This window comes from Cygnus atratus, chromosome 5 (assembly GCF_013377495.2).
Source record: "Cygnus atratus isolate AKBS03 ecotype Queensland, Australia chromosome 5, CAtr_DNAZoo_HiC_assembly, whole genome shotgun sequence".
NCBI classification, from domain to species: Eukaryota; Metazoa; Chordata; class Aves; order Anseriformes; family Anatidae; genus Cygnus; species Cygnus atratus.
The window spans coordinates 3,105,964-3,123,235 of NC_066366.1; the positions used below are offsets into that span (position 1 = coordinate 3,105,964).

A 17,272-nucleotide genomic window follows, 5' to 3' on the forward strand; every position below is an offset into this window, starting at 1 on the left:
AACTGCAAGCCAACACCCTTTTTCATGCAGTCTTGTCAACTTATTGCTGCCTTGCCAGGAGCACTTTGTCCTTCCTTTTGGAAACTGATACCTTGAAGAAGATTATTCCATTCATATATTTGTGTGTTTTTTTTTTTTCTTTCTGATTTCTGAACAAGCAGGTGGGTTTTTTTGTTTGTTTTTTTTTTTTAGCCAGGAGTAAGCCAGATATCTCTTTCCTAAGAAAAACCTTTTTTTTTTTTTTGTTACCAATTATGAAAATGAATCAAATTCAGATATAGTTAAGAGATTATCATGAAGCTGGAGGAGAAAGTATGCCTTCTTACTCTTAACCGATCAGCAGAACAGACCATAGTCACACAAGTCGTTCTTTCTCCACTGTGTCATTGCTGCTGGAAGCCCAAGAAACTGTTGTTACTACAATATATGAAACTTAAATGTTACCACAACCCACAGCCCATTTCCCAGTTTATTTAATGCTGTAAGACCAGTAGCATAACCTTTTTCACATCCCAAGAAAAGCATAATCAAGACTGAAGCATAATGAGTTTTCATTGTCTTTGCCATAGTCATGGTGAAATGACTTGGTGAAACTCCCAGATGGGCACAGGAATCAGCCCATACATCGTATTATAGAACATTTAAAATATCCCTGGTGATTTGCTCTTGAACTTTGGAAGTACTAGAAGTACATTGAACGGTTCATTTGAATCCATGCATATCTTATGTTTAACAAAATACACGTGTAACCACTATGTACCAGCTCTATTCCCAGATCACCAGGGCATATCTTGAGCATAAAAAAAGCATTTTGCCCTGCACACTCAGATTGAGTTTGTTGTTCGGTGGATGTCTGCTTTTGAGACATCTCTTTTGTTTTTGTTATCACTGATTTGTTTTCCAGGTTACAACTGTGGCCTGATGTCTACATCGTATATGTTATTCATAAAGAATTCCTGCTTACAGAATTAAGGAAAAAAGAACAGAAATAAGTTCATAGTAATGGAAGACAGAAAATAGAGGAAATACATTGAATACTCGGATTTTACTAGGAGTGTATTAGGAGTGTTTTACTAGGAGTGTATTTCTTTTAAAATCATTCTGTAGACCAACTTTTATTTTTTGTTTCCTGGACCCCCTCAACACTCTCCTTCTCTCTTCACTGTGTCAGTAGTTTGAGCCCTGTCTCTGAGCTGAGCTTGTGTTTTCTTGACTGGGAATCCCTGCTGGGCCTTTACAACACCCATGAGTGGATATGCAGCGTTTCTATCCAAGCCAGAATCTCTGCAGGTGGGAATAGCAATTGATAATTTTTCTACCTTAGTCAGTGTCCTTGAGCTAGAGCACTAACATCAACTGATACCAGTCGCTGGCAGGGAAGGCTATTTTCACAGTCTTTGCCTGCTAATAGAGTCATATACTTTGCAAAAGATGACTTTTATCACAATCTTGTCTAGCCAAATACTTGCACTGTCAAAGGACCTTGTCCTCATTTGAAAACCATGTTTCATTTAGAAAATACATTAATACCAAAGACAGCTGTTAAAGGACTGTATTCATTCCACTGCAAGTAACAGTGTCTGTCTGTCCCATGAACAACTCTCTCACCATATAAACACTCCTAGGAGTCACATGAGTGAAGAGGCGGAGTGCAAGTGATAAGATAATGGACATTTCTGCTTCTTCTGTAGAGGTGGTCAAGCTGGACTAATACAGCTGCATGACTTGCCAGGCATATAGCCTTTATTTGTTACTTACAATTGTTAAGAGAGAGACATTTGTGCAGGCTGCTGTGGGCAAAGCAGTAGCCCAACCCATTGCCATGAGAAACAAGGGTGCCATCTTAAGTCTACTGCAGCTTATAGAAATACAGACCTAGAAAATTTTACCTGTCTATACAAATATGTGCTTATGTAGTGCTTCAAATTCCATCTACTTATAAAGGTATATGAAATTTAAAAAAATAGTTTCATTTAAATTTGTACGTTTAACTTTGTGCAATATATTGTAAACACATGAAAAAGTGGTGTCACACATAAAGCATAGGGTAGAATTTTTAGCTGTTTTCATACATTAAGAAGCTAAAATGTAGTAAATTGTTGTGAACAACAAAGTCCACACTCCAAAGTGCGTTAATTGTAAAACTCCTGCAGACTGCATCCAAATGCTCTTGCTCCTAAGGACAGTTCAATTCATGACAATATCCAGTGAGTCACTATTTGTGTGCATTGTACTAGATTATGCACACAAATGTGGGATACACATAAATAGTCCTGTTGACCTTCTGGTGGTCGGTGTTTCCATCCTGACTAAACAAGTAGGCTGACCAGGCCTTGAGACAGCACTGACTGTGAAGACACCCATAAATTTGATTGTATCTACTTAGCTTCTGAGTGCTGCATTAGTAACGACTCAAGTACTGCAGAGGCAGGCCCAACAGCCAGGAAGGTAACATGAATACCTCTTGAAAAAAAGAAAGAGAGCGATGCTTGTAAAACAGCACATTTATTAACAGTATATTTTGACGTGAGGTTTTCTGAAAGGAGAATAGATGACAATGAACTAAGGGCCAGATCACCAGAGAGACTAAGTAATAGCAAAACCCCAGCAAAACCCCAGCATTTTAGGCGCCAATCGGCCTAGAAGAAATTCTGGTTTCTAAGCATAACAGAGGGAGTGTGAGGCCCCTACTGCCACACATGGCCCAGCTAAGCAGAGAACTGTTTTGGCCAAACACCAGGAATGCCAAAGGAAAGACTTGCCCCTAAAACAATTAATTCTAGAATTGGAGGTCACTCAGTTTATAAATGTCAGTAAGAAATTTGTCAAGCACTTTAAGGGCTGTCCCAGCCTTTCCTTGTGGAAACTGGGGATAAAGGCGGCCTGTGATAATGACACTCACTACAGTAGTGGGAGGCATTTATAAATCCTCACACTGTGACCTGGAGCAAGGACCATGAACCTCAGCTGTCCCCCAGGTGTGGCCTAATCAATTCACACATCCTTTGGAGCTGTTCCACTTCACCCTGGTAGTTAAATTATCCTTGTATGAGCAGGATAAATATCAAGAAACTATGTGTGACATACTAATCTTTGAACCTAATAAAAAAATTTAACTCCTATGTCCTGTCTGTTTTTTGACCTTAGTCCCTTCCAACATCCCACAGTCCTTGCTGACAGGCCATTTTTGACAGAGAGAAGGCCAGAACCTCTCTGCAGGCCCCTTACCATAGGTAACAGCAGAACTCTGATCTCTCCTGGGAGTTAGTCTGGCAGGCCACCGTGGTCGCTACAGGGACACCAAGCACGTTGCACTGGAGTGTGAGAAGAGAAAGAATTCTATCACAGCACTAATATTTAAAAATAATAAAAAATTCCCCTCCTAGCACAGAGACCAGTTGTTAGGACTCCTTTCAATACCTGTGAGACAGATAATTGCTTCATATTCCTTTGCAGCACCAATTGGCAAAAATGATACTAATGCAGGTTGACAGTGCGGTGCCAAAGAGTCTAAACAGCTCAATCTTGAGGTCTTGATTACCTTGGCAGCCCCACGGGGAGTACCAGTAAGTGCTCTTAGGATGTGGCCAGTGATACGTCACACAGAAACTTACCAGGAGCCTTCAAACACTCCTGTTTATCTGACGCTTCCTTTTCTTTGCTTCAGCTGCCCTACCTACGTTTTAGAAAAGCATCACCTCTGAAGCGTGCCCAGCATTCTCAATTATTAATTGCTCATTTTAGCAGAGAGCAGTTGTAATTTGAAGAAGAGTTTATGTGAATAAAATTAGGATTCTGCCAAGAACTTCTATTAATTCAAAATAACAGGTCAGAACATGATCAAACCTGGGACGCAGGAAAAAATATGGAAGCTCTGATGGAATCCCACTGAAAGCAGTCAGGCTTATTAACAGCACATTCTCCTTTACTTGCAGTATTTCTTAAAAAAAATTAAGTGGCTATACTTTTATTAGTGCTAAAATAAATAGCACATTTTCAAATTAAATATCTGATAAAACATTCACTAACACAGAAGTGCTAATTATTCCTGGGTATTTGTTAATGGTTACAAATAATTACAGGCATTCTATAGGATCAAAAAATAAACTATGAAATATAAGATCAGTGCTGGTCCCCAAAATGCTGTAAACAAGATTATTAATTAAATAATATTTGTGTAACAGATAAACATGTAAGAAGTTTATTAGACTCTTTGCATCAAAAATTAGTGATCTATTAATGATTTATTTTGCAATGTTTTTTATACTAATCACATATTTCAAAGAAAATTAATGCAACATCAGATGACACAGACCAAGCATCCAATGTACAAATACAGCTGGAAAGATTGGTCTAGTCAAGTGATTTTTACCAGCTTTGGAGCATCACCAATTTTAGGGAGGGGCAGATTCCTAGAAAGCAGACTCCTGACAGTAGGCTCATTTTTCTCAATGATTTTTCCAGGATACTTTAAATACAGCCCAGACACCTCCTCTCTGCTGGTAACTGCTCTTGCAATCAACCACCTATCAAAATGCAAGATTACCCCAAACATATATTGGGTAATATGAGAAATTTCTCGAAAATGAGTAAGAGAAGGATTTCTACAGTGTGTACCAATTTCAAGTCTTTAAGAACGCAGTTCAAGGAAAACTGACAGACTGAAAACGTGTATGGATCTGGTGAAGTTGGATTTGACGTACAACTTTTTATGGTTATCATTTTTGTTTGGAATTCATATTAGCATTAAAGGTAAAAATTCAGTTAAAACAACACTGGAAACTCCTTACGTTAAAAACCTCCATATTCTGTGTAGGTAATTTATTAAGGTATTTCTGACGCGGGGTATGGAAAGACATAGTTGTTTCAAACAAATTAAGTTTAATATTTTTGCACAATGTTCAGTATTGACAAACACTGGAAACTACATGACAGAAATAAGGTAAATTATATGAATTATGTAAATTATGTGAAAGTAAGAAATTAGTCATTGTACATACTGGTAAGTAAACGTACTCCAGAATACCAAAGTTTCTTTTTAAAAAAATTACTTAAAAAAAGCAAATTCTTGCAGGTTTATCTAAGACTCCATATAGACCTGAACCAAAGTGAGACACTTAACTACTCAAAAAAGAACAGGACAGTCTTGTGCAGTCATAATATATTACAGGTTTTATGAAAAAAAAAAAAAAAAAAACATGACTGGTTCACAAGATTAAGACATTTTTTGCCAACTTTGTTGTTTTCCAGTTTTTAAACCTCATATAATTTAAAGGAAAACTAGACCATAACATACTCAAATGTTACTGTATATCATTGGTTTATTTAAGAAAGGCAAAGAGATGAATTAGAAAATGTTTACTTTGGGGATAAAAAACAATTAATGGAACTGCTTTTTCATTGTGTGGGTACAGAAGCATCCATGTAGCACCTACATTTTCTACTTCTAGTAGTTTAAGTAAACAATTCAGAATCAAAGGTGCATTTTTCTTTACAGACATAGTTCCAACAAGTTCTAAAATGTATATTTCTACAGTTGCTCCAAACACTGGATCTTTCAGACCATCACGTGCTGCATGGAGACAGTGTTGGGAAACATAACAGTTCAATGTCTACCAGGAACTCTCACAAAGTAACCACATCAAAAGTATTTACTTTCTAAAGATGCATCGCATTATAAAACATCCTCCACAGATATATCTTCTCTTGTTGCCCTACTCTTGAGTGTAAAAAACTATTTGAAACAGAGAGACAAAAGCCCCAGTCTTGTAATGATGGGGTATGGATGGGCTCAGTGCATGGATCAGTCTGACTGAAAAGTCAGCTCAAAGGAAAAAGGAAAAGCAGACAGTTACCTATATTAAATACAGACATTTGTATGAAGAAACTGAAGAGATTTTTTTAGCCTTGTCCACATACGATTTCAATTAATCAAAATTATTTTAAGAGACTTCAAAAGACAGTCTTTTAGAGATATCTTGCAATAATTAACTCCGAGACAAATTAATATAAGCGTTTATGCTGACAGTGTGCACAGTGGGACTGAAGACTGATTAAACCCTAGATATAACTAATAGAAATTTTTTAAGACTATGTAATGTATGTGTGCACATGGCACATAGATTTGCACACATAACATTGGAAAATGTTGGGAAAGTCATAAATTAAAGCTACTCCTAATACTGAGAATCTTGCTTTACTGAGCATGTATGTGTGTCCCCTTTATACTATATAATCTCCAGATGACCTTATTTTCATGTCACTGAGTACAAGATTTTTTATGTAAAATAAACTGCTAGTTTCAATCACAAAAAGAGAATTTTACACTTTTAAGAGACTAACAAAATTAACAAAGCTCCAGTATTTATCTTTTTTTTTTTCTATATGTATTTTACAGTAACCAGCTGAATGAGGTTTGTTTCTTATTGACCTTGTTTCTTAGGGAAACTTTGTATGTGCTTTGCCAATTGCTATGCAGAGTTAGTTGTTCGGTATTATTCCTTAAAACATGGACAACTATTATCAACTTTTTTTTTTCCCTAAATGCCCTGTTTAGTTGTAATAATGACATCATTAATTACGTGTCATATTTAATAGAAAAGGTCAGTTTCTTCACTGACAGACATTTTAGCATGAACAAAGTATGGACAGAATTTGGTCGCATTTCTAAATCCACTTTCAGAAGTATTCATGCCAATAATGTCCAATTTCTGAGAATCCAGATAAGTCCATACAGAAAGAAAAGGAAACATTAGGACTTTTGTAGAGACATGCACACATGGCATTATGGTGAGACAACTGAAATTAAAGAGAAACTTTCAGTTACAGCAGGCTTTGGATTAAGCCCTAAATAGAAATAAATGGGTAAAAATGTCATCATGAGGAAATCCACACAAAAATAAAGCTGTTTAGGAGAAAAACAATTGGTATGGGCAAAGTTCTTATAATATAATGCAACATAACCAGTGACCATGAGAGTCTATCAACAAATACTGAAATCCGTTACTCACTCCAAGGGATGCCAAGCAGGATGCCAATTTTCTGCCAAGAAATATCCTGCTGTCTATCATTCCCCAGCACATAATCACTGCTTCACTTGCATGCTGGAGCTCCTCCATACCTGTAAATGGAGCTTGTTTTCACTTTTGTTTTGGTTTCCGTAGCTGCACTCCTTTGATTTAATATATATATATATATATATATATATATATATATATAATTTTTTTCCTGGGCTTAGAAGCAAGCATAATAAAGAACTTTTCTTCTTATATGCAATGCAAACACCTGAAAAGTTCAAATAACTTAAAGAGCCACAGATCCCAATCTCTGCCTTCAGGAGGAGCTATTTCTTCACTATTAGGAGAACTGTATCTTAATGACTTCAGTTCTGCAGCTGCTTTTCTAAGCTTCCATACACATCTTTGCAGCAGTGTCCTCTGACTGGTGACAAGCACACAGGGTGGGAAACAGCACACACAGAAAAACATGCATGATTACACAGCAGAATGACAGTGAGCATTGCTTAGTGATAAACTCATCCATAACAAACATGGTGTGTGTGTTTTTCTGTACAGGGTAACTGCTTGCATGAATGCTAAAATGGGCACTTGTCCTCCAGATCTGGGCAGATAAATGAAAAAGAAAAAGAGAAAGGAAGATTATTTTCTCGCTGAGAAACAAGCACATCTGTGATGGGCCCTGTAAAAACAAACCTGACTATACTGGTATACTTGTACCATGTTCTGCTATACGACTAATGCTGTCACTGTTAGCATACAGTCCCCAGATCCCTGGCTTGCACAAAATCCAAAGAAAGCACGCTGTTGTTGTCAGGAAGCTTAAATTCATTATGCAGGTGTCAATTATTCAGAGAGGGCTGAAAAATGCTACACTAAAAAAAAGGAGACTTCAGAAATGCAGCCTCTGGTGTGTAGGTGCTGAGCTTTGTGACTACAATTCAAAGTGTTGACTGTTACAAGTGCTGTACTGTATATGGTAATTGCCACCCTGAGAATAGGAAAGGTGGATCTGTTTACATATGTTCTCCAATATCTTGGCCATAAACCTCTTCAGTGCTTTAAAATTCACTAACAACCTTGAACTGTGTGATATGATGAATACTCCCACTGAGGATTATGCAACCAGCATTAAAGGCCACCCTACTTTGAAATGAGAACATATACACAGGGATTTAACACACTTTAATTCACAGACAAACTTTTTAGGTTTCACTAACTTTGCTTTCTTGAGTATCCTCATATGGAAAAACCTGTACAAGCTTGAAACAAGAGAAAGTTATAGATGAATAAAATCAGCGAGCTTAGAATAAAATGAGGAAATTGTAGTAATACAGATTACTAAGAAGCTGAAAAGCATCTGCCACCTGCAAGAAAGGATGTGAAGTGATATCAAAGAGGAATTCTTCCTTACGGACTTGTGCTACATAGTCAAAAAGAGAACAGTGCTGTTGAAAACAAGCATAAGAGTAGTCATCACAGATCCTTGGGTTGATTAAAAAAAACAACCGTCATAGCATCATTAAATTCATTGTCTCTTGAGAATCCCTAACAGCTGAAGAGCCGCGTTCCATAATCAGCTTTTTAAGACCGCATTGTTACAACCCTTACAAGGGTAGCATCACTGCTGTAACCCTACTTTAAACCGTATGTTTGAATTACAATACATAGCTTCAGCCTATGTTACAAAACACTGAATCTTCAAATAAATACAGTTAGAAATAAAAAGTTACCTCATTGTCTTTTACTTAGCAAAACCTTGTGGGCGCAATTTAAGTTATCTGCTGAGCAACTTTTCAGTTCCTGATAGACAGCATCCTCGTCTTTGTTCTGAACCATCCTTATAAATTAATATGTGTGAAGCTTGATTTTAATGTAATTTCATCTGCCTGACGAGAACACTCTAGAACATGGGTTTAGGGATTAAGAACTTAGTTCTAGTGCCAGCTCTAAAAGTAACTTCTTGTTTGTCTGTTTTTATAAACGGCAAACTTCAGCACCACTGCCACTAAAAGGACAATACTTACCTGCTGCTCCTGGGCTGCTGTAAGGCTTTCCTAACAGATGTGCATCATCTTTGTGAAGTGTTGTTTTTAGTTGCTGGATGTTTATTAAGGCTGATATTTACTGACCTACTTACAGATTGGCCCCAAGATGTACTAGAAGATACTGCAATAAGGAAAAAAAGTATCAACAGAAAGCCCCCTGAAATGGAAGGTGTTGCCATTTAGGTGAAAGAGGTCTGTATGTTAGGACCAGGTCCTAATGCTGAATCCCAGATGTAGTACGGAGCAAGGTATCATAAGATATTTCATGGCACACACTACTCCGTCAGTAATAAGATTCCTGTTTGAAAACAAGCCCTCTGTCAATCCAAATAGCTAAAAACAAAACAAAACAAAACAAACAAACAAAAAACCCACTATATTTAAAGACACATGAAAAGCAATATAATTCTATTTCTAGCCAGTGAGGGCAGGAGATTCTCCCTAAGGAAGGGAACAAGATGGTAATAATCGGGTTATCTTCTGATGTCCCCAGTCTGGAATGAAAATCTGCTGTTATGAGGTGCCATAGCTCATGAATGTGTTTGAACACTGAACTTTATAGCATGAGCAGTGCCAGAAGCCCATTGTCACATAGCTTGCTCCAGTTTTGTGTACATACAAGATCTTCTGCACTGGCAAAATTAACAATCTCATGAAATAATTTTCCAAGACATCAAGACTAAATGTCTGATAAAATTATACTTGCTTAGACAGTAAGAAGTTTTTAAGCCTTGAAAAAAATAAAAATGAAAATGAAAAACAAAAACAAAGGGAATTTATTTCTGATGTCATTTGGTAAGTTAACATAGCAAAGGTACGTGACTTCTTACGGGATACTCAAAAGCGCTTAAAAGAATTAGGAAGCGCAGTCTTGAGGAGTTTGGAAATCCCATCACTTACTGTGTCCTGATCACAGTGACAGATACCTGCAGCCAAGCTCTAGGAGTCTGCATGGGCCCAACTGTATTGTGCTTGCACAGAGAAGAACTGCAGGACCAGGAGCTGGCTGCTTGCGTGAGAGCTCAAACTTTGAAACAAGCTTGAGGAAAGAAAATTCCGAACAAATGATTTTCCTTATAATTTCATCCCATCTGCAAGCTTTAAAATCATCTTGATTTTAACATTAAAATCTATAAACACATTTATAGCTTACATTCTGTTAGTTTGAGGAAGTTCGCTTTATAAATTACTGATACTTTTAATGGCATTGTGCCAACTGGAATAACCTCAGTTTAAAAAAATAACGTAGTTATGGGGTCAAATGTGGGAAACAGCTTGCATTGTAAACATCATCCCATGCGAGTATAAAGGTAGTCAGAAATCACGAGACTCATTGTTTTTAAATCAGATGTGCGTGACAGAGTCAAAGACTGCAGTAACAACAGTTTTGAACAGCTGAGTCATATCCAAGGAAAAAAAAAAGTACAAAAGGCAATTTGCAGCACAGTCACCAAGTTGTCTCAGTTTGCTACATAAAAGCATAAGTAGGCAGTTTGATTATCTGGATCACTGCAACATGTTCAGGAATAGCAGTTTAAAACAACTGATGTGGCAAACTAAAACACAACCAACACATTATTGTGAAAAGACAGTGTATCAGATGGTTTTTCTTTTCTGTTTTTCTGCATATTTGGTGATGAAAAATGATACAAGGTAAAAAATTCAAGCCTCACTGAAAGCATTGGCAAGATTTCCACAGAATTCAACAGTGTCAAGATTTCATCCTAAGTGACCGGTTAGCTGTTCAGTTTCTACATGGGTAGCAGACAATTGTTCATACCTTACTGGAGTTCTTTCAGTGAGAACTGATCTGCTTCCTTAGCACACCAACAGTGCCTGCCATCCACCTGCCTCAAAACACTCCTGGGCAGCCTGTCAGCAGAACAGGGATGTAGGCAGGTCCAAAAAGTATTACTTCCATTCAGCTCACTAGAACTGAGGCACAGGGAGGGACAAGATTTGCACAAAAAATGGATAAACATGCACTTAATGAAAAAGAGGAATCTAAAAATTCTAGACAGTTAAATAAAATACAACATATAAAATAAGTTTTAATGCATTTTTATCCAGTACACAGGCATTTGTGAGTATCAGCTACTGAGCTATCATTCACAGCAAAATACCAAAACACTGAGATAGCTGTGCAAATCCTTTTCTTAGTTCCTTGGCAAGCAACAGAAAGAACTGACAAGTAGCTACACAATTAATTTTGAACACTTACAGAGCAGAAACCTAGAAGGTATATTCCATACATAAAGAACAACAGAAACACAGGTTCATGAAGTAGCACATAATCTGCAGTTAGATTAGCTCAAGATTTATATGTATAATTACTTTCTTCTAGTAATCAAAATGAGGCCTTTTGAGAAATCTGAAAGCCATCAGCCCATAATTCTAATAAAGGTGACTGCTGTTCTATCACGTGCTGTCCTTATTTGACAAGCAAAGATATGTTATTGGTGAGTGCATGCTTCTCTAAAACCAGGAAAAAGCTTGCAAATATTGTTTTAGGAGAGCAGCGAGAGCACAGGGGAACTAGTTAGAGTTCCACAGGATCAAACCCAAAATTTTCTCTGACACTCATCAAACATCAGTAGAAATTTTCTGCCTAAACCACCAAGTAACCCGCTGTCCTAGTTTACTGAAATAATCAAAGACAAAATATTCTGATACTGATCTAGAGTCTTCATCTCTTCAGGGCAAGAACTCCAGATTGCTGTGTGACATTCAGTCCTTGTTTTATCCTTATATATAAGATTAATACTAAATGAATAATAAAATTTGCAAAAAGCTAAGATTCAATAACTGGGAATGCATTTATCTACTATGGACTGGATTGATCTCATTCTTTTTTAATGGGCAACACTCAGGTAGGGGTCAGATATTTACAGGTAAAAACGGATCTCTAGTGCTCATTGCTTTTATAGACCTCACTGATGTCTATGCTTGTTGAAAGTCCCTCTTTCTTTTGTTCATCAAAAGGGAACAGAAGCCAGAAAGTTTGAATTGATGGCACTGGTTCATCATGACAGATATCATTTGAGTTCACAACAATGTTTTTTGATCGTGCAGCTACAAGAGCTCTTTTCACTAGAGGTCCTTTAGTTCTAGTACTTCACGAAGACAGCTAGCTGCAAACTCCAGCACTATTGTAAGGCAACTTGAATAGTTGCCCAGTATTTAGTACAAAACCATTCTCATAAACTTCTTAGCATCAGAATTTGTATCAATGGCTTATGACATGACTATTTTATGGGACAAATGCACCTATGTGTGCCATATTTTATCCTACAAAAGGAGCAGAGTGATGTTTAGCTTTTGGAAAATAAAATCTCTTTTAGGGCACCAACACATTTTAGTCCACAAAATCACTTTCAGCCTTTTGAAAAGAAAAATAAGGCAGCACTACAAAGTGGATTTGTGTAACAGTTTGCCTCTGGGCTTGTGGACAGTTTTGCTCATTGATTTGCAACCAATGGTTTGGAACCTCTGGTTACTGAATAGTTACTGAGAGAAATTGTGATTACATTTTAGGCAAGCTTTTTTATCTGCTTCCTTTTAATGTGTTAATCTACTCCACCGAAAAGCCAAAGGGCCAAATTCACCCCTCTGATAAGGCTTCTATTATAGGAGCATCACTGGATATGCACTGAAGGCATTACTCATCTGTGGAGAGATCACCGAGTAATATTGTCAAAATAAACACTTTTGAGTTGCACGTCCTTGAAGAAAAGATAAAGGGATTGTGAAGAGAATGAGAAGGAACAGAACATCAGAGATGAAGAAAATTAGATAAAGGGCCAGGAAGAAACTGTTTGATGTAAACAGAGTGACAAGTTAGATTAAGAACTCTCATTAAAGCATGCAGTATTTGCCTATAAGCAATTCAGGCAGGGAAGTTGTTTACAATGCTCTGCCAAAATCAACAGCAGATGCAAAAAATCATCAGTAGTGGGATTTTAAATAATACTAAATCTACTGTATCCAAACACTCACTAGGACTATGTGAAGGAAACACACAGCTCAGTACCATTATATTTTTTGACGCACTGAGTGAACAAGTCTATGCCCTGTTGCACATTAATGTGCAGCCCCTCCAGAAGCCACTACTAATAAGAGTGTGTCACTAATTACTTCTAGGTTACTTTAGTATGCATATCTCTCTGAAAATATATACCGGTACTAAGATTTTGTTGCTGGTGTGGAAGAAAATCTAACTGTGAGGACTGTGTAATCTCGGGCATGATTGTATACTCAGACAGAGCCTGCTGTGACTTTACCAAGTTAGCAAAACAAAATTTGGAGATGTGCTGGAAACTTGTAGTATCACCTTGCATTGTTAAGTAGCAGTGCCCTTCACTAGAAAGTGTCCATCAGAAATACAGATGCTAGTCTAAATTAAAAGCAACTTCTGGAGCAGATGGCAATGGTCAAGTGAATCAAAAGAACGCAGTACCTTGCTCAACAACAGTGAGGTATTAGGGGCTTGGCAAAAGCCACTCAGTGTAAATCCTGTTGCGACTGAACCAGATTTAATGAGAGCTCCTTGTTGCTGTTAGCCCCAGGTTAACGTCCCCCTCTAGCGACCTCAATTTATGGTAGGGAATTTTTTTTTCAGCAGCATGTTGGCTGATGTCCCTGTATGATTCTGTTAAGATTATGGGAATTTGAGTCACCACTTTCCTCCTGGCATGCTTACAGGTTAAAAAAAATACCTGGCCTGGAAAGGACATGCAGCAAGGGTGAAGTTACACAATGTGCTGGCAGCAACACCCTCCCAAGAAGCTGATCTCTCTGCCTTTTCCCAGCCCCTCATTCTCACCCTTGTGCAGGAGTTCATTGCACATGAGCTTCCTTTTCATACCAATTCCCTGTGGGGCCACAATGCAAGTCAGACCATTGTTATGATCCAGGTTAAAAATAACCCCTCCTAAACCAACTCAACTACTAAAGCCAACGGATTGTATATTTGCACCAGAAGACACTTAGTTCCTTTAACACAGCTTTGTGCGCAGAGAGAGACAGAAAACTATGTCAGGTGCCACTTTCTCAGGCTGTAAAGACAACCTATGACTGGTGATCCACAAAATTAAAGCCACACAGATTCAACCATTCCCGTGCTGCAGAGTTCTTGAAACCCAGATCAGACGTAAATATCAGAACTAGGAATTCCTATCTGTTTTTGCAGTAGTCCAAACAAAAATTCTGGTTATCACTGGAGCTAGTTTTTAAAGACTGACAGGATGTACCAAAGGCTTAAGGGCTCTGTTAAAATCCAAAGTGTGATCACAGATAGGAACGTGAGGTGGTGGAAAACCACCAAGTAGAGGGGAAAAGAAAGCACCCATGAGCAAAGCATTCAGTATCAGACTGCAGCTCATTACTCATCATTTCGATCATTCTTTAAGGGAACTGACTGCTCATTTCTTTCAAGTAAAAGACATCTTTCCATTTTATACCATTGTGCAGAAATGCTTCTTGCAAAAGATCAGAAAAAAATTACAGAACCTCCTGTTATTTAAAGATCACATTTGACAGACTGAGTCTATCAACGAAACACTGTTCAAAGTCAGCAGACATTTTTTACATAGATTTCAAAAGGATTAGAAAAAATGCTGGCAATTACTTATTTCCATCTCTTATCTGAGATTTCCTTGCCTGTACACTGGGAAGGAGACCTGAGGCAAATGTGAAAAAGAGAGTATATTTGTGTTATTAGTTGAAACTACATTCCAGATGGCAAAACCTCTCCTTGTGGCCTGTCCCCTGTAGTCAAATAAGGGACTGACAGCTACGAGACAAGCAGATTTGATCTCACTTTCTTATTATATAAACTTTGGTTGTGCAACATGAGTCTATGAAGATAAAAAGGAGAATCTGAATATACACAGTATAAAATACAACTACTTTTTCACTTTACACACCTTTCAATGCCCTTTCTGGTGAACTACATACTAAACTCTGTTATGTTGTGTGCCTTTGGCAACAACATTGTATGGAACAATGTCAGAAAGATTCATTATTTTTAAATCTGTTTTATGCTGTGCTTTCAGTTGCAGCTCTTGGATTTTGAGACGTTTAGAAAAGAAGAGAAGAGAAGCTTGTTCTTTCCTAGTGTTTTGAAATGGTACTTGTTTATATATTCCATACAAATGAGAAAAAATGAAACAAAAACTTCATACTATTTTTATGCTATTCAGTGACCTGCCAATGTCTCATTTGTATGCAGCATACACTAGATTTGCCTAGAAGGATTTAGCTCAGTAGCTGGCACATTTACATTACAGAACAACATACACAGTTTCAGTCGATTTCATTGTTCTTACAATGGGAAATAAATATGAAAAGTGATTGTTGCTGGAAGTTCAAAAATGCAGTCAACAAATTGTGAAATTGCAAAAGGTCAGACAAATTTAATAAAATATTTCCATTTACCTTCCTCAGCTTTACACAGCCTGCTTAAAATAATAAGATTATCTGCAGAAAGCCTTTACCCAACTGTTTATATCACTTCATACAAAATATGTTTGAATTACCACAGCAATACAAGGCCATAAATTCCCAACACGCAACATGCCAAATTCAGCATAAGTTACGCTTTCTTGGCACCTAGAGGTTTCCCTTTTCCTTTTCTGTACTCCCAATACATTTTCATTTGAAAAAATTAAAAAGCATATAGATGTTAAAACATAATGACAGCTTAGAATTCAAGTGACTTGTGCAACATTATTTTGTGCTTTCTACTTCTTCATTTCCTCCTACTGTGATTAAAATTCATCATGCCCTTCTACATATACAATAGGAATGCATCAAATTCAGTCCAGTATAGGTTTTCAACCCTTAGACTTGGCTTTAAACTACACGAGATCCTTGCAAATTCAAAAAGGTGCTTTTTTTTGTGATCTTTCTTTCATGTTGGACGATGTCAAGTTCTGATTATTCAATGTAGGAATGCAACCTTGAGGTATGATTGCAGCCTCAGAATAAATCTTAAACGTAGAAAGAAATTTTTCAAGAGCGCACTTTCTGGATTTAAAAAAGACACACCGTTATAATGGTGCTACTAGAGCCACGGTACAGTACATCATGGCACATCTCCATAACATAATCAAGAACATGAGATAGAACCTCTATTTACACAAACTGGATGCCACTTCCAGAAAAATATGACAGAAAAAAAGGAAAACATTTCCTGAATGTCCTGAATTTTTAGAAGGTTCCTTTTACTTTCTCTCCAGCAATCCAGTGGTCCTCCGCAATTGCATTTTCCCTGACCTGTTTAGTACGGACCATGGGTGACACCAGCAGGAATTAGGAATCATATGGCAAATGGCTTCCTCTGAGAGGATGCTCTCCCATACCCCCTTACTCACAAGCCAGCTTGCTGTCAAAACTTGAAAGGGCAATAGCAAAGGCTTGTAGCGCGCACATTGGGTAGTTGTAGTCCATGGTGAACACATCCTCAGCCACACGGCCAAACTGCATCACTATATAGTCAGCTGCAAGAAAGGTCATAAAAAATGACAAAGCGTTATTTTTGTTTGCAGCCCTCATTGAATAAACATACATGCAACATCCTCCTCTGGCCCAGCTGAACAAAATACAAATGAAACATGCTCACACATCAAACTTCACAACACTTACTCATGTGAGTGGGTGTACTGATATCAGAGAGGGAGAAGCAAGTTGAATGAGGAATATTTAAGTGATTAAGGAGTGCAAGACTTGTTACTGACTTTTAGAGAAATTACATAGATAAAAAATGTGTTGCTTTTTTTTTTTTTTTTCAAACAGAGGTAAAATTATTTCTCCATAAAATGATCGAGCTTCTTACAGAGACCTAGTACTGAGTTTCACGTGCCACAAGAATCAATTAATTCTATTCCTACTTAACTGAAGGCAAGTGGACAATTAAGCATAAGGTAGAAAGAGAATGTACGATTGTGATTTAGATGTTGTCATGTATCCATGTTGTACCATATTCAAAAATTTTTCCCTCAACATTTTTTCCTTTTTGTACTCTGGCAGCAAGAGGAAATCTCAGCCTCATTCACAGTCTGAAACAGCATGTTTCATTGAAGATGCAGATCTAATTTATTTCCCTTGGAAAACACATCAAATTCATACACTGATGTTTCAAACAGCGTTGCTTCTGGAGACTGGCACAGCCATTTTTACCACAGTTTCCTATACTCCCTGGCTGTCTAA

At 37.4% G+C, this 17,272-nt stretch overlaps 1 protein-coding gene across 8 annotated transcripts in view; it reads right to left on the reverse strand.

Moving 5' to 3' along the window:
• TUB (TUB bipartite transcription factor) overlaps window positions 1-17,272 on the reverse strand; it is a 135,343-nt gene that overhangs the window by 13,989 nt on the left and 104,082 nt on the right. For 3 of the 8 annotated variants that reach the window (XM_050710870.1, XM_050710868.1, XM_050710869.1), the window contains 3 exons: window positions 16,438-16,563; window positions 7,011-7,120; window positions 119-3,314 (listed from right to left, as the gene is read on the reverse strand). In XM_050710870.1, coding sequence (XP_050566827.1) covers window positions 3,225-3,314; window positions 7,011-7,120; window positions 16,438-16,563 — 326 coding nt within the window. In that variant the 3' untranslated portion in view covers window positions 119-3,224. Of the gene's footprint in view, window positions 1-118; window positions 3,315-7,010; window positions 7,121-10,425; window positions 11,000-11,100; window positions 16,564-17,272 lie in introns of those variants that run through there. The other 5 variants (XM_050710875.1, XM_050710874.1, XM_050710871.1 and 2 more) reach the window with 4 other exon arrangements.